This window comes from Chaetodon trifascialis, chromosome 7 (genome assembly GCF_039877785.1).
Source record: "Chaetodon trifascialis isolate fChaTrf1 chromosome 7, fChaTrf1.hap1, whole genome shotgun sequence".
In the NCBI taxonomy this organism is placed as follows: domain Eukaryota; kingdom Metazoa; phylum Chordata; class Actinopteri; order Chaetodontiformes; family Chaetodontidae; genus Chaetodon; species Chaetodon trifascialis.
Window position 1 is genome coordinate 29,289,119 of NC_092062.1, and position 18,175 is coordinate 29,307,293.

Consider the following 18,175-nt stretch of genomic DNA (forward strand, 5'->3'; position numbering starts at 1 on the left):
CGGGCGTGTGTGTGTGTGTGTGTGTGTGTGTGTGTGTGTGTGTGCGCGCGGGGAAGGAGATCAGGGGCATCAGGGCTGGTGGGGGCATGTACACAAGCCACAAGTACACATCTCCATCTCCATCCTCCGTCTGTCCATCCGTCCGTCCGTCCGTCCCTCTCCGCCGCACTCTTCATGTCACCCAGGTGTCCAGTCTCATCCTCTTCACGTTGGTCCCGTCCTGCTCCTGGGGCTCGGCCGAGGAGGGCCGCAGGAGGACCATGGTGGGCTGCTGGGCCCCGGCGCTGGCCTGGTGGTGGAAGTCTGGCCCCCCGCCTCGTCCCTGGGCGCCGTCGTCCCGGTCGCTGCCCTCGTACGAGCTGCCGTTGCTGCTGAGGCTGTCGACCGGCGAGCGGCCTTGACCTCCCACATCCAGGCGCAGGGTCCCGGGGTAGGCGACCGTCACCAGACCTTGTCCCTGGAGCTGAACCTGGCCTCCTCCGCCCACGCCGCTGCCGCCGCCGCCGCTGGTGGAGCTGGGAGTGCTGCGGTCGCGGTTTGGCGAGACAGGCTCGGACTTGATGTTGACGTTGGGGTTTGTGTTGACTGTCAGCGCGGCGCCCTGAGGTATCTGACCCACCGGCCTGCAGAGACGGAGGAAGAAAAGGAGAACAAAGGGAAACAGAGTGAGAACCGACAGGAACAGGAACTTCACTGAAGAACCACCTGTGACATCACACGACAGCAGACCTTCATCACGACAGTTTGATGGAACACAAAGTTCAGCCAGTGTTACAAAAACGTCGATGGACGCCGTCGAATGAATGCACGAAGACTCTGAGGCGATGCTGTAACCCAGGCGACGGTGGGCGACATGGACGACAAGGACACACACTCAAGAGGACTACATGTAAGACCACACAGAAGCACAGTCCAGAAGCCATGCAGCCCGAACCGCTTCGCTCTCCGGATCTGGTCCGTCAAGGCTGATTCAAAGCAAATGGCAGCTCGTGACACAAGTCTGACGCTAAGTCAGTGGAAACTTTGGACCTGCCAGGTGAGACGAACAAAATCAACTCCAAATGTCCAGAAAGGGACAGAAAAGTCCAAGCGAGCGGCTTCTGAACTCGAGTTTCAAGAGCAGCTTAACTGCCTGTCAGCTCATCGTAGAACACGCCTCGTCCTCACCAAAGCGTCCAACATCACCAGCTCCGATCAAATCAAACCTGAACTCACGGACGTTTGAGGACGTTTGAGGAACACATGGACGAGTTTTAAAGGCTCAGAGACACGAGCAGGAGGAAGACGTCTGACTATCTGTCACGAACAGCAGAATTACGCTGTTCACATTAGAAACCATCTATCAGGACTGTGTGTTTCCCCTCTGACAGGCCGACGCCGCGCTCTGCTGCGTCACATCGCCCGCTGTGGCTGGACTTTTCCCTGCAGGATGACTTTAACTCTGACTTTCGTGCTGAGCCGCGGCGTGTTGACCAGGATCCGCCTGAAACGGACCTCTTTAGCCGCCGGCAGCGCCTACACGTCGGCGTCCTCTCTTCCTTCCTCACTGGCCTATTTTTAAAGAATGACCACATCCCTGACTGCTGTTCACCGTTTCCAGCTGACGGTGTTTCACTGAGCTCTGAGCTTCACGTCTGCGCTCGTGCGTTCAGGACAAACGTGCCACAAAGCTTCCGTCTGTCAGCGTCTGTGCTTCCACCTGCCACGACTCTTTGATCAGCGCCTCCACCCTCACACTGAGCCTTCACCCCCTCCTCCTCCTCCTCCTCCTCCTCCGCTGGCTGCAGGCTGAGTCGGACCTGTCACTGAGGCTGACGCCGGCTGTCGACGCTGCAGCGCGGCTCGCTGCTTTGACGACAGGATTTTTGGGATGGAGCTCGTTTTCTCCCTCTCTCCCCCAGCCTGACGCGGTCGATCTGAATTTGAAGCTCCCAATTACTGCGTTTCGCCCCTCGGGTGTGTTCTAATATGTCATATCATGAGCCATCTGCAGCGCTGTATCTCTAATATTCCCTCAATTACTGGCAGGCTGAGAGGGAGTTTAAGATAGCGCCGCTTCGGGCGATGTGGGTCTGCGGCACTCAAATGTGCTCGCTGTCTTGCTCCATCTCTGACACGCTTTAACTCGTGCACTCATGCTGTCTTACATACAAATGCTCCTTCCCTGCTGCGCGCGCACACGCACACACACACACACGCACACGCACACGCACACGCACACACACACACACACACACACACACACACACACACACATTCCTCAGCAGCGGCCATGCCCACTTCATCAAACCTGCGCGTCGCGGCTCAGGCCGGCGCAGGCAGATGGATGGCGGTGCCACGGGGGCGCCGTCGCTGTGGCGAGTGAAAACGGCAGCGTCAGCGGGCCGGTGACAGTGATGAAGGCGGGAGCGGCGGTCTACCTCCGAGCGCTAACGACACAGCGAGCACAGCCAGAAGCAGACACTTGGTTACAGCGTGGTGTGATGGGATGCAGCCGTGTTTCCCAAAATGCACTGCTTTCTGAGGACCTGGACGCCGCAAAGTGACCGAATCTGATGGATTTCCACAGCTACGTGCATAATTAACCGTTTGTTACTTCATCTGACAAAGTGCTGCAGTTCAGACTGTAACCCCAATGATGTCATCAGGGTCATCACATCATGGAGACGAATTTCCAACCCTGATTCCAAAAAGTTGGGATGTTTTTTGGGACATAAACTGACCTGAAATCAGCTCACAGTCAATATATTTGATGTTCTTCCTCATCGGCTTCATTGATTTTTGTCTGAATCTGATGCAGCGACACGTTTCACAGACTGAAAGATGTGGAACGCTGCAGAAACACCTGTTTGGATCGTTCCTCAGGTAAACAGTCTCACTGGTCACAGGTGAGAGGACCATGGTTGGAGAGGATCATGACTGGCTGAAGGAGATGAACACATGAAGCTGCTGTCAGTGAACAGTCTGATTATTGGTGATTGATTCTGGTTTCACTGGTTTTACACGGCGTCCTTTTTTTTTTAACAGGAAGCCTCCTTCACAAACTGGGGTATGAAGCGAACATAAAGATGTTGCATCATGGGAAATGTAGGATCCAGTGTGAGAGGTTTCATCCTCTGCTGCTTTGATTCTGACTTTTCTTTGAATACTAAATCACTGACCTGCTCTTAGTTCATTTTTGCTGCTTATCAAAGCATCCTGATTTCACCTTCCCTGAACACTTCTCTCCATCTCATGTAAAATCCAGGATAAATATGAGCAGAGAGCTCTGAACAGCTCTCCATTCACTCCCTGTTTTTGGCCACTTACAGGATTAAGTGCTGTGCCTTATTTTAACATGGCGGTGTGTGTAGGTGTGTGTTAACGCCCACTGTTCCACTCATAGGTCACCTGAAGAACGTTCAACCTATGTCAAACATGTAGATTAGACTCTCGTCTTTTTGGTCATTGTGGTCAATTTCTCTGTAGCAGCTGCTTTGCTTCATCTTTTATCCACACTGTGAGCATCTCCTCACATCAGCAGTCAAAGATTTGAGTCTGCGCCGAGGGTCCGTCGTGCAGCAGCGGATATTTTGGGAAAGCGGCGTGCTGCAGCTGCGTGGCTGAGGCGGAGAGAGTACAGTACCAGCAGAGGCCGTCCTCCCTGCCAAAGAGCAAGTTGGACTGAGAGGCCAAGCTGTGGAGGGAGGAGGAAAAAGAGACAAGCAGGTTTAAAAAAGCTAAAACAGCAGGAGACAGTGGGACGAGGCCAGTCGCGCTCGGTCCAGACAGCTGCGTCAGTCGTTAGAGGCCGAGCGAACGGGAAGCGTTCAGGCCAACGGGATCCTCATTAAAGGAAAACATCGCCAATTCTCAAATCAGACAGGACGTCAGCAGCTTCCAGTTAAATAACAAGCAGAATTCACAGCGACCGCCTTCATTTCTGCAGACGTTTCACTTCCTGTCTTTCATTTAAGAATTGACGGTACGTTTGTGAGAATCAGACATCTGACGACAGCTGCATGCAGGCGGAGGACAGAGCAGGCGGCGTGTTTGGAGCTGTGTGATCTTCAGGTAGCAGGAAGCCGAACGAAGCCGCCGCTGGTTTCTGCGTCGTGGTTGAAACGTGTGGTCGGGGGGGGACAGCGGTTCCTCTGGGGAGCTGTCACTGAGCAGCCTCTGATAGCATGTGTGCACTGTGCCCTGCTGACAAACACTGTGTCCTGTAAGCAATTTAGCAATGTGTGCACTGTCTGAGTGTTTTTCCTCTAAACCACAGCGGAGAGAGGGAGCGAGGGAGGGGGAGACAGACGGAGACAGAGGAAGTGTGTTTTTGTGGGCGAGAAACAAGAACAGAGAACAAGAGCAGAAACTTCAGCCACCAATGAAGCGCTCCCTCCGCTGCGTTAGCGCCACGCTGATGGATGTGAAGTCACGCACACGGATGGATCAAACGGACAAAACAACACTGATGCGCTGGCAGACGACGCGCCGAGAAGCCGCTCTGTTTATTTCCCGCTGAAGTTTCCCAAATAGAGCCCCGTCTGCCGGTAACACGTCGACTCAGCGAGGAAACAAACAACAAATGGCACCCGGAGAGCAGTCCTATCCAAACAGGCAAAGCAGGCGAGAGCGAGGCGCCGCAGAGAGGCGGCGAAGGGGTCGCCGTGACATTAACATTTAGGCTGGAGGGCGAGGAGGAAGATGAGAGCCAACAGGTGGACGCCGAGTCCGACAAAAGAGCGGGAAATAAGCAGAAGTGGAATTATTAAAACGGGGGATGGGAGAGGGCACAGATGACCCTCCCTCAGCCCGCGGCGAGGAAAAGTGTGGACGATGGCGGCGGCTCAGCCAAACCGCCGTTCACTGTTTGGTTGGAGGAGCTTGTTTGCTCGCTGTGAGGCCGCGCTGCGATGAAACCAAAAGCAAACCGGAGCAGCCTGGGCTGCAGAAGCATCCACGTCTGTCCTAGGACGCCGCGGTTTCCCGCTCAGCCGAGAGAACAGTTTGGTGCGCTGGGAAAGCTTCCCACATTTCTGTGGCGCTGGCTCATTTCCAGCGACAGCGAATCTGTCGCTCTGATCCCACACGACACACCAAACCTGCCTGGTGTTCACTGCGGCGGCGAACCTGAGCGTGGAGGAGCTTCAAACGCCGCCTCGTCAGTCCAATCGTGAAGACTACGAACTACTGATCCCGCGGTCTGAGCGGCGTCTCGGCTGATTTAAAGCATTTTCTCAAAAGGTTTCTGATCAATAGAGCGTCAGTGAAAAGCTAAACTGCCAATCACGTGCCGGCACAGCGTGATTGGCCCAGCAGTCCAGATGCTCAGGTGACATCACAGAAGACAAAGAAAACCAGAATCACATTTGAAGCAGGAAGCTGTGATTTTTTTTGGCAGTTTTTTCTGGAAAAGTCACTTTATCATAATAATCAACATGATTGCAGCTTAATTTGGGATCAATTAACGGACTCAGCTCAGCTCACAATACGACAAAGAACCTGCTGTCCTTCGCCTGCACTCACGATTTTTATTACTTATTCAATTTGGACGTTTTGGTCAGTGGTTAATCTTTTTTTTAAATGATCAAATAATTGTTTAAGTGGTTTATCGAGTTTACCACCATGCTAGCAGCTAATGAGGCACAGCAGAGCTTTGAGCTAAATGCTAACATCAGCATGCTAACATACTCATAAAAACATTATTAGCATGCTAATGTTCAGCAGGTATAATGTTTACCTGAGGCTGATGGGAACGCTATATTTTACTCAAAACCACCACTGACCTGAAGGTGGCGCCAGAGGAAAAGGATTCGTCCTCTGGGGATTATGAATTAATCATTAAATTTTAGGTTTGTTTTCTCGGTTCTATAAAGTGTTTGAATGCAGCCTCTGGGTCTGAAGACGTCGCCTTGGCTTCTGGGAGCTCGATGGTTTTATCTCCATGACCTTTAACATTCATTCGCTTAAATAATAAAAGATGAACCGATGATGAAGCTGAGAGTTCGCTGTGAGGACGCAGGTGACGTGAAAAGCTCTCAGTGGAGAAACAGTCGTCGGACGAGCGCTGGCTGCTTCTTCAGAGCCTCTGAGTGCTTTCACGGATCTGTTTGCTCAACGACTTCATGCAATCTGGACGGCCATTTGTTAACGTTCACCGGGCGATGCGGCGAGTTGTGAGCTGCTGAGCGTTCACTATGTACCGCTTCTTCAACCCCCTGGAGTCACAGCTGTTGTATACAATAACAAACAACCTATTATCATATTTTCATGGACAAATTTCAGCTTGTCAGACAGAGAAACACACAGCAGCCTCACTCCTGACAGCTGGCGTTATTCCTTTAAACACATCTCTGCTGTGCTGAGTCTCTTGTTTGTGGCTGAGATTCAGAGGAGCTCTTAAGTGAACTTCATGCCAGGCTGCATTGAGAGGGATGTTAAATGTTAAAGGCTTATTTTGTATAAAACAAAAACAGCCAAGATGAACTCCGACCCGAGCGTGTTGCAGGCTGTTTAACTGATGATCAGACTCCAAATCGCGTTTCATTTAAAGCCATCTATCTAAATTAACCGGCTCTGACAGCGAAGCTACATCTAAATTATTCTCCGTCGTCATGCTGCTGCAGGCACTCGAGGCCTGCGTGTATCTGAGGGACTGAAACCTATGTCTGACTGTCAGCTGACACTGACAGCTAAATGGTGGCAAAGTAAAATTTTAATGCAGTAAGCATGTTGGCGGCGCACAGCTGTGCTCTGGGATGGCGTTCGGGCCTGAAAGCAGCACCCAGAGACGCCTTTCATCGGAGAAGCTCGCAAGGCGCCGCTGCTGTCACACTGCAGCATCTTCCTCTTTGTTCACGACACTTCCAAAGAGCTTCAGATCTAAGCCTGAGGTGGCACGAAAACTCTTCCAACCACCAGTAAAGTGATAATCTGGGGAAAAAAAAGCACCTTGACGAAAGTGAAAGAGCGATGAAGCACAGACACAGCAAAGCAACAACAGGCATCACATTCAAAACACACGGAGAGAGAAGAGGGGTTGACACCATGTTTGTCATGTAGCTGCAGCTACTCTGTAATGTCTGTGGGTTGTTTTGTTATGTTGGCTCCTAACTGAGCCTGCGAGCAGTGCGCTAACTTCACAGATAACAGGCATGGCAGAGCTGCGCAGCGCTAGATGCTATCGTGTCATTCACCTCAGGTTAGCAGCAAAATTGGAGATGCAGTTAACCATCTCCGCATTCTGTTTCTCTGCACCCCACATGCTGTGGAGAAAAGGGGGGAGGGAGGACAAAACAAGAGGGGGTTACAAGCCGCTCCCCGATGCACAGGTTAGCCTAGCCTAGCCTAGCCTAGCACAGCCAGACTGCTACACAAAGACTGAGCGCTAACGGCTGAAATGCTACGACACAGACGCTCTGACGGCGGCTCAGGCCAGGTTAGCTCTGACATTTCAACTTCTACGGATGCAAGACTCGCACGGCCAGCGATGTGCTAACAGAGAGTGGACAAAATAATGTGAACACCTCACTGACACTAACATTTTATCTGCTGTTTGCTGGAGTTTCAAAAGCGACATGAGAAATCTGAAAAACTCGGGCAAAAGCAGTCAGTTAAAGCTGTTTTCATCTGTTTGCTGTATGTGACGGGCTGAGAAAAGGAAGGCTCGCTTTCGAGGGAACTCAAGCTACGGTAGCCTGTTAGGACCAGTTCAGGCTAAACTGAACATTCATGGCTTTGCACAAGCACACAGGAGTTTTCAGTTGTTCTGGATCTGAAAAGAATGACATCTGACAACTCTTTGTTTTCTTTCATCAAGGATGCTTTGGGAGCTAATTTGCATGAACTCGGGGTCGTAGTATCCCAGCATGCACTTGGCATCAACTTAAACTTAACATGACTTCTGTGAAGTTGGAGCTGCTGTGGATGTGAGTTGGCGCTCTGTGTTGAGAGCAGCCTGCAGCCCTGAGACGACGGCTAAACGGGCAAAATAAGTGAAAACACCTGTGTGGGTGGGCCGCAGACGCAGCTTCCTGACTGTAAGCGGCGAAAATAAACAGGGACACTTAAATGACAGGTCGAGTTAGGTCCATTTTGCTTTAAGGTAACAGAGGAAATGTCCTAAAGCTCAGCAGAAGTGCACTTTGGGGGAGTGCAGAGCGACTGGAGGGACACTTTAGACGAGTGAGACCTTCAGGGTAAATTTGTCCTGAAGCTCAGCGTCATTATTCACAAACAAGAAGAGTCTGAAGTAAGAATCAGCCCAACTTTTCCAGTTTAAACGCTGTGTGTGTGTGTGTGTGTGTGTGTGTGTGTGTGTGTGTGTGTGTCTGTCTGTGAGCTGGATGACGCTGCTAGCAGCTAAATGAGGGGGGGCTCCAGCGGGAGTCGGGGGGGAAATCTAGGTCACCACCGAGATGAATCAACCGCAGCTGGGGTGATGCTACAGCTCCGTACGGGCGAGGCCGCGAGTGTTTAGGATCAGCTGACGTGCGCGTCGCCTGGACAAGTCTGCTGGTCGAGGGGAAAGGTCAAAGGTCAGGAAAAGGGCGAATCAATCTCAGCCGAATGAAGAAAAGGGATCTTACACCAAGTTACTGAGCGACGCCAAGCTCAGCTGCTGAGGCTGCTGCTGCTGCTGCTGCTGCTGCTGAGAGACTGCTGGCTGCTGTTGCCAGGCAGCCATGTTGCCAGGCACCAGCCCCGGCGGCGTGAACGTCTGGAGCGCCGTGAGATCAGCGCTCGTCAGCTGGTACTCTGAGACACGGGGAGAAAACAGAGAAAGGGAGAGGAGAGGGGGATTGTTTTACATCACATGTTAATCAGGCTGATCCATATTAATGGAGACCTTTGAAGTGGAGTGAAGCTCGCACACAGCGAACAAAGTGAATATTCATGCTGGTTCGTGGCTTCACGCCGGGAACTTTCCACGTTTCTCTACACCAGCTTTCACCACGTCATGCAGATTTGGTCTTTCCGTTGTTTTAACGCGAGTCTTTCTGCTCTGATGTGAAGGGACACGTCCCATCCTGCCGCCTTCACTGTCTTACCAGTGTTGTAGGACGTCTGCATGCCGGAGAAGGGCGCGAGGAGACTGGGGGTCGCCACGGAGACCACCGGCGTGGTGAGCGGCTGCGCCACCTGGGAGCCACCTAGCCGCTGAGCATTCTGGGAAGACAGAAAGATGGACATTGAGACACTGGAGGTGGAAGAGGTGGGACCTCCAGCTAAACGATGAGCGTTCTGATCTCTTTAGAACTTCAGGAATGTTTTAGAAAATCGATTCTTGGAACGATTATCTGCATCTCACAAATAATGCAATGAGAGTCTGGTACAAGTGTGACTGAATCTGAGATTTTTGGTGGGATTGCAGAATTCTGGTTTACACTGAACAGGATTTGAACCTGTTATCATGTAAAAACTCTCTCATCCATCTGACAATCACAGCCAAAGCCTTTCTTTCTTGGATCTTTGCATCCAGTGTCGTGAGAAAACCTGGTCCGGTTCCACGAGTCGTGCCCTTTTCTCCTTTTATGGGCCGAGCGTAGGAGTCCACGGCACATGACTTCATCCATTTTCGACTGCAGTCATGATAATGGTTAGCATGTGCTCTCCGCTGTACCGGAGAGTGGATGCAGAGACCTCGTAATGCGACTGAGAACAATTTAATGGCACCGTTACTACTGAAATATTTCTCTATAAACACAGCTTGTTCTGCTTGTAGCTGGAATGAAAAACAAATACCTAGCCTCTGCTAACTGAAGCTCGAGTGCAGCTAATTAAGTTTCAAGCCTCAGTTTTCCTGCCACATTTGAAGTTTTATTGGCAGACCAGAGAGTCTAAAACAAACGCATATCTGAAGTCTGACATGATGAAGAGTTACATCACTTGGCCAGCGGTGGATGTTTTATTCATCGTGTCGCAGACGTTTCTGCGAGAGCCTCGGCTCTCTGAGGCGTTTAACTTCTGTCGCACCTTAACATCTGCGTGCAACATGAGAAGCGTCTCGCAGCTCGAGGTGGCGTTTGCACAGCAACGCTGTCGCCGGGGCCGGGCGCTTGTCGATGTAGCGTCACGGTGGGAGGTGTTATGAGCGGCGGCGCCGTGCTGGAGAGTCATGCTGACAGGAACGCATGCATCGACAAGGCTGACAGAGGAGACGAGTGGGGATGAGTGTTTGCGCTGAAAGTGAGTGAATGTGTGCAGAGAGGTATGCTGGGAATTCATACACAACGTGAGTTGTGTGTTTGCTCTGAGGCTTGTGTGTGTTTGTGCGGGGAAATGTGCATGAACACACGTCAGCATGCATGTGTGTGTGCGTGCGGGCTCCAACATGTCCGCCTGCGCTCCAGGTCGGAGACTCTGCGATCGTCCTCCGCTCCGATCCTCGGAGCGTCGACACGCAGGTGAAACCAAACATGCACATGCTGGGCAGCTTCCACACGGAGCGCAGAGTCAGCTGGTCGCTCCGGGTCCCTCAGCATTCCCTCCGTGGACTGTTTGTGCAGCACAAACGTCCCGTTCAGCTCCGCTGTGCCGCCACGTTCAGCTCAGCGCAAACACGATTCTACTTCTGTCTCTTTGTCTTTAAAAAAAATCATTTCTGTCACAAAATGCAACATTGTTACGTTTTTTTTGCTTCTAAACTGGATGTTTGGAAGGAAATAACATGTTTTTATTGGGTGGCTTTTAGATATATTAGTTAGATATAAAAATCAGCAGATTACAGTAAATGCACATTGTTTTCTACATAAAAACAGAAGATTTTTTTGGAAATGGAAAACTGCAGTTTCGTTTCGTTTTGCATTTTAAGCACATTTCCAGAGGGAGTACAAAACACATCTATGCTGCTAAGAGATGTTTTCAAGTCATTAAGACTGAAAAAATATTTCTAAATTTCGGGAAATATGCTTTCTTGCCAAGAGTTAGATGAGAAAATTGATGTCATTCACATCTGTGTGCTAAATCTAAAACTTAGCCAAGAAAAAGTTTGCCACAAAAACTCCTGCACAGACTAAATGAGACACAGTCTGGACACAGCGTGCTATTTAGTGAGCTTTACAGGTGTTTTCAGGCTAGCTTTCGCCTTTGTTTCCAGTTTTTATGCTAAGCTAAGTAAGCTGGCTGCTGCTGGAACCTTCATATTTAACTTAAAGACATGAGCGGTATCAATACTCTCATCTAACGCTCTGCAAGAAAGCAATTAAGTGTATTTGCCAAAATGAAAATGAATATTGTTTTAAATACTAAACGCAAACTGGGAGTGAAAACACTGAAACATGTCCTTTAAAGACTGTGTTCACGCTGTTTTTCTGCATAAATGCTTCCTCTCACTGTTCTGGGACGTCAGCAGGTGAAAGTCCTGTTTGTGACTGGACAGCGAGCGGAGGAAGGAAGCCGTGCGACCAGCTGATCGGCCCGCTGCGTGTCTGTCGCTGCCATGCTCTGAGTCCACCGTGCTCTGACGCTCGAGCCGCTCTTCTTCTATTCTCGTCATAGCGGCGGTGTCACTGAGTCAGCCCTGATGGGATGCGTCTGCTGACAGTGTCACACTCATGCTTGGTGAGATCACACAGAGTTCGACACCACATCCACCAGGCTAAAAGTCTAGAAGTCTATTCACCTCACTCACCAACTCCAGCTCTTCCTCTGTCTGCACGGCCAGTGGAGGGGGGGCGGGGGGGAGAAAACAGAGGACGGTTACCCTCCTACAACAACTGACTGCAGCAAGATATCAACACATGACTCCATCTAAAGTCGACTAAAGTCTAAGTTTGTTCATAGTGAAACTTTTCTCCAGTTTTCCCGTAAAGTCAAAACGCAGCCGCAGTGATCGATGGCTGGCTGAAGGAGAGCGAGTGGATCCAGATGTTGAATGGAGCAACAGAAAGGAGGAACATTCACATCAGGACGTGAGGCATGCTTTTTAAACTGCCTGGGATTCATCGGTGGAAACGTGACTTCTGAGTCAAGTCTGCAGCGTACGACGGAGAGCCTTTGGCTCAAAGGCTGTGGAAACCTAAATTAACTGATGCGCAGAGATGAAAATCTGGAGAGCTGCGTTTATTCTTTATGGTGACAGCCTTTATAGGTCATGGGTGCAGACTATCTCCTGAAATCCAGCTTCCACATAAGGCGAGAACGTTTTCAGATCCTGACGCTAAACCTCCTCCAAACTCCACCTGCACAAACTCGCCTTACGTGCTGGCTTTAACTGGATGAACACCAGCCGTTCATTCGTCAGGGTGCTTTCCTGAGATTTCCTCATTAGCATAAGCAACGCCCCTAAACTGCTACATAAGGTGGCCTGTCGTGGGCTGAGCTCCACCTGCTATCAGACGTCAGCAGAACAAAGCTTTCACGCTGAGATAAAGCTGAACCTGTCGACACATTTAAAGCCTAAATTCAGCCTGAAGGCGCTAAAACTCTGCATCTGTACACGACTTGAACGACAGGAAGGGAAAAATTCTACATGAGAAAAAGGCTGAAGGCGACGATTCTCTCGTCATTCAAACACGTCTCAGCTTCCTGCATGAGGCCCATCGCTCGCAGCTACCAGAAGAGTCCACATTCATCTCTGGCTACATTTTCCGCCCCGTTTGTCCCCGTGTGGCTGCCGTAGCTGTGCCCCCCTCACCAGCTGCATGAGGCTCTTGCCGCTCTGCGAGGTGATGACCCTGAGGTCCGGCTTGCGGCTGTTGACCATCTGAGGGCTGGGCGGAGGCGGAGACTTAGCCAGGACTACTTTCCCCAGGCTGTTCCCGTTGGACACGGAGAGGAGGCCCGGGGAGGCCCTGGCGCTGATGTAGCCGTTAGCTGGGGAGACAGAGACAGAGGGGGACAGAGGTTTAGAGACGAGGGAGGGACGGACGAGGCTGCGTTTGTCTCTTCTGATGTTCTGATGCTACCTGTGAACTCCGCCTGAGCTCGTCAGCCTGCGTGTGCGTGTGCATGCGTGTGTGTGTGTGTGTGTGTGTGTGTTCTCATTAGCGAGTTGGACGGCTCTGTGCACCACATGCTCCTCATCGTTTCTGCGGCTCAAACAGTGATTTTTGGCGGCGCTCTGATTTTTCTGCCGCTCCTCCATCAAACCCTTCCTCTCTCTCTCTCTCCACAACATTTTATTTTCTCTCTCTCCACGTCTTTCCTCCTTTGTTTCAGTCGTCTCGCCGTTCAGTGGAAAACACACTTAATGTCCCTGGACTCTTTCCATCCCACACTGCAAAAAATGTCCTTCTGACTGAATCAGTGTGGACTGTTATTGGGCTCTGAAAGGCTTATTTTCTTAAAGAGGCAGCTTCAGTCCTGGCTGATAGTGACTCGCAGTAACAACAAAACCAGTTTAATACTACAGGTGACAGAATTCAGCGGGAAAACAAACCAATAACAGACTTTTCCATCAGTCTGTGAGCAAACACAGTCTGACTTCATGCTGCAGCAGCTCCAGCAGGACGCAGTGACTCTGAAAGGAGTTTGTTACCTGGCGAGAAGGTGGAGGTGTGCAGCCTGCAGCTCTTCATCCATCACTTCCTGACATACATGAACCTGATCCTGTCAAAAATGGCCAAAAATGACTTTTGTTTTGTTTGTTTTGCAGCCTCACTTTTGATGAGCTCTCTGTCAAACACTGTATTTCCTGTGACTGCTTCGTAATAAAAGTCCATTTCTGCTTGCCAGTTAAATGCTTTTAATGTGAAGCTGCAGCAGCAGGAAATGCTCAGTTTGCATTAGCAGGAACTTCATTTTTATGGGGATGTCAAAAACAACACCCAGTTCATAGTACTGCAATACATAAATACAGCAATCCTTTCATGAGCTGAGAGTCAATCACCACTGTGTGACCTCATCTGAAGACGTTTATTCAAATAAAAGTCTTTAATTATACTTCATATTCTTTTACTTTTAGGCTTTAAAGGATAAGGCTGGTGATATATTTCTTATCGACCAAAGCCAACAATGTGTGGTCCGTCTCTCAACGCTTGGACTTCCTGTCTGTGGCTCATTGGTTCCTGCTGAAGAGGTGAACCTTTAAAAGCAGCTGCTCACTGCAGCGCCTATCAAACATGACTCAAACGGAGGGAAACATGTGTGTGAATTTGTTGGGGACTATTTTTAGTGGTGGATTAATCCATATTTGGTGCTGTAGTGAGTATTTGTGGCAGCAGGACGGCGTGTGTGTGTGAGTCATAGTAAACCACAGTGTGTGTTCATGGTAATGAAGGAACATGTCAGCCGGTGCCACAGTGAGGCTCCTGATGTGTTTTTAATAGTTTTTGGACGACATGGAGCTCCGTGACACAGAGGACGGAGATCAGACGCGCTCGCTGTTCGCTGACGGGAAGGAAACATAACACACCGACTTATTAATTCATGACAGAAAAAAATAAACTTTTGTTTTTTTGCAGTGTGGAGTAACTTTGCTTTTCTGTTTCTTTCTCACGGCCGCATTCCAGCAACATTACAGAGCATCACGTCAGCGAACGCACCCTCCTTTCAAACTGGTCACATTCCAAACTCCTACACTGCAACGCAACAGTTACTCTGAACGAAAGGACAACACCTGAGACACGACAGGCTGTGTGTGCGCGTGTGCGCGTGTGCGCCTGAGACCTCCGCTTCTCAGGAATATTACTGAAACATTCAAACTAAAGTTTCCAATTCTTCCTTTTCACATTTATATCGTTTTGATTCTGTTAAAAGTTTTTTCTGTGCTGCTTCTTTTTTTCAATAAAGCTGAGGAAAAAAAGATGTGTGTATAAAAAGAGGGACAGCAGGGACTTTCCCAGCCTTGACACACACACACACACACACACACACACACACACACACACACACACACACACACACACACACACACACACACACACACACACACACACACACACACACACACACACACACACACACACACACACACACACACACACACACACACAGAGGCTGTATTCCCCTTGGACAGGCAGTCAGGGTGTGTGTGTGTGATAGCAGATAGCAGTCCACCATGATGCCGCCTCCAGACGACAGCGGCATGTGACTCTGCTTCATCTCAGTCACACACACTCCAAGGACACACACACACACACACACACACACACACCCCATGAACTAAACCTGACAACAACAGCAAATGAGCACTAACAGCTCAACGTGAGGTGGCAAGAAGAAAAAACACAGTGACAGTGAAAAGAGGGGTGATGGAGGCGGCGGGGGAGGAAGGGATGAACGGAGGGAGGAGGAGGAGGGAGAAGCCTGAGGTTGTACTGATGAAGAGACCACAGAGGAGGGTTGGGAGTTTGCTGGGGAAAGTTCATCTGGAGTTACTGGTTGTTTCTGACGACCTGCTGCAGACAGAAGCGACTGCTGATTTTAGTGCTTTTAGTCTGAAGGGCTGCCTTTAACACACTCAGTCAGCTTCCTCTTACGTTGTTTGGAGACCCGCGAAGCATCAAAGGCTCGGCTCTGAGCTTATTACTCACATACCTCGGCAGCAGAAGGCTTCCTCTCACTCTGGGCATCACAGTTGAATCGTGGCGTCCCTCCAGGCTCAGTTCTCGGCCCTTTTCTGTTTTCTATATACATCCTGGCCAGATCGTAGCAACCGAGCTAATCTCACAACCCACCTCTCTGATATCAAATCCTGGATGTCCCAGAATATCCTTAAATGTAATGATAACAAGGCTGAAGTCGTTCTGCTCCTCTGGTGCCTGATAGGAATCTGAGGGTGATGTTTAATGCTCAGCTTTGTGTTGATGATCACAAGTGTTTATATCAGGTCATATTTAACTGTAATAGTCCTACATGCTTCCATCTATTCTCAGCTCGATTACTGCAATACGTTTCACTACTCTTCTACTGGCCTGCTGGTGACCCTCGGCCTGCTGAACTCACTCTCTAAATTCTTTTAAATCTCTTCTAGAAACTCACGTCCTTTTCATCGTTTTATGTGCCTTATCTGTTTTTATGTTGTGAAGTACTTTGGAATGTTGTTAAGAAAAGCACAATATAAATATCCTTTACGATTATTTTATTAAAAGCAAATAAACCCAGAAAAGTGCAGCAAAGTCTTCAGAAAATAGGACAGAGGAGGTAGAAAATAAAAAAGGAGGGAAATATTGGTTGAGGGAGAGAGAAAAGTAGAATGTAAGGAACGAGGAAAGGGAGGAAAAGGAGGCAGAGAGTGAAGAAGAGGCAAGGATAGAGAGGAAGGACATAGGGAAGGAGACAGAAGGAGGAAGGACGCTTTGAGGGAAGGGAGGAAATAGAAGTAGGGAGAAAGGGAAGGTGGTAAGGAAAGAAAGGAGGAGGGAGGAAGGAGAGGAATTTATTTCCCAGCAGGCATCTGACAGAGATCACCTGTGTCCTTTGACGCACAGTGGATCCTCCCAGCATCAGGTGTTTCTGGGAAATCCGGCAACCCTGTGTGTGTGTGTATGTGTGTGTGTGTGTTGCGTAACGTGCGCTGAGGAGGCGTGTGTGCGTCAGTGACTGATGGGAATCTGTTGCCGGTTGCGTTAAGTTCATGTTTGTGAGTAAAAGGAGAGGGTGACAGCTTTGTGGTGACCCTGAGTTATGCACACACACACACACACACACACACACACACACACACACACACACACACACACACTGTGTGAAAGTGAGTTTCTGTTTGAGTGTGTAACTGAAATGTGTGTCTCTTGCAGGTGCCCTCAAGCCAACATGAACCCCCCCACAGACACAGCCTGAGGTGTGTGTGTGTGTGTGTGTGTGTGTGTGTGTGTGTGTGTGTGTGTGTTACACTGTACTGTGCAGGTTTTTCAGGCTTTTTTATGTGTTTCTCTGTTCGCTAAAGTCATTTTTAATGGACCCGAGACACTTTCTGGTTTGAAAGTAATTATGAGGATTTCGGGTAAATTGTGGAAAAATATATTTTAACACAAAAACATGTGGAGAAGCAGAGTCCTACCTCAAAAATGTACCACTCCAGCACAGTCAGCCTCAGACAGGGCACAGCCAGAGCAAACTGAAAGCTGTCCTCCTTTATTATATTTGTCATTTTTTAGTGTTTAGAGTTTATTTTTCTAACTTCTGGGACTGAAAAGCGGATTTATCTCCACCCTCGCTTCTTAACCTGTCTGCAGAATAACGTAGTTAGTCTCTGCTCGTCCATGTTGACTGTCGACCGGAGGGGAAACGGATTTCATGAGTGTCCAGGAGAGAAGAGGAGAAAAGACTAAAGAGCTGGAGTCTCTGGTTAATGACGAAGGCAGATTTCGAACAAAGTCGACAAACTTTATCAGCTACTTTGCAAGAGACCCCAAAATACCTCCTCACCCTGCTTCTACACATGCTTCGTTATTACTAGCTTAGCTTACTGACGTGCATTTGGTGAAGCTGAGGGTGAATTTTTAGAGCGCCCTCTGCTGGATCACATGACAAACCTCTTCAAACGGTAAATTTCTGATTCAGAAGGTCACTACAGGTCAAATATTATGCGTCTTTTCCCACAGTCGAACAAATGCTTGAATTTGGGCAGCCCTAGTGTGTGTGTGTGTGTGTGTGTGTGTGTGTGTGTGTGTGTGTGTGTGTGTGTGTGTGTTTGTTGTTTACACTGTTGATGCATGCATGAACACACTCCTATTCTGAGAGTGTGAGTGAGTCAGGAAACATGTTGATGTGTCCGTGGCTTTATTTATGCCTGCTGACTGTTTGTATGTACCCTTTACATGTGCAAGAGTGTTTGAGCGCCCTCAGTGTGTGTGTGTGTGTGTGTGTGTGTGTGTGTGTGTGCGTGTGTGTGTGTGCGCGTGTGTGTGTGATGTCTCCTATTACGCGAGGCCGGGCGTGGGAATGTGAGGAATGCCGAGTGACGTCAATGGTGACATTCCCGGAGCCCCAAGTCCCTGGACAACAGCTGAGAACGACAGATCCAAGAGAGGAGGAGGAGGAGGAGGACGGGGGAGAGAAGGGAGGAAGGGAGGGCGGCAGAGAAGAGGAGAAGATGGGAGAAAAAGGTGGAGATAGAAAGGAAGTGGAAGAGATGAAGGACAAAGAGGAGGAAGATGAGGAGGGGAGATGGAGAAGAAGAGAGGAGGGGACAGAAAAAATGGGGTCAGAGCATGAAGTGAGAGGAACAGGAGGACAGGAGGAAAGGAGACACTGGTGGAGGAGAAGAAGAACGGAGAGAGTGGGGAAAGAAAGAGGAGGAGGACATGAG

The 18,175-nt window shown here is 49.6% G+C and overlaps 1 protein-coding gene across 7 annotated transcripts in view; it reads right to left on the reverse strand.

The window, feature by feature from the left end:
• The window catches only part of mef2d (myocyte enhancer factor 2d), an 80,930-nt gene continuing 62,755 nt past the window's right edge, over nt 1-18,175 (reverse strand). The window contains exons 7-13 of one of the 7 annotated variants that reach the window (XM_070965559.1): nt 12,617-12,795; nt 11,612-11,632; nt 9,030-9,147; nt 8,568-8,736; nt 7,176-7,244; nt 3,626-3,676; nt 1-623 (exon numbers count right to left, since the gene is read on the reverse strand). In XM_070965559.1, coding sequence (XP_070821660.1) covers nt 173-623; nt 3,626-3,676; nt 7,176-7,244; nt 8,568-8,736; nt 9,030-9,147; nt 11,612-11,632; nt 12,617-12,795 — 1,058 coding nt within the window. In that variant the 3' untranslated portion in view covers nt 1-172. Of the gene's footprint in view, nt 624-3,625; nt 3,677-7,175; nt 7,245-8,567; nt 8,737-9,029; nt 9,148-11,602; nt 11,633-12,616; nt 12,796-18,175 lie in introns of all 7 variants that reach the window. The other 6 variants (XM_070965558.1, XM_070965560.1, XM_070965562.1 and 3 more) reach the window with 6 other exon arrangements.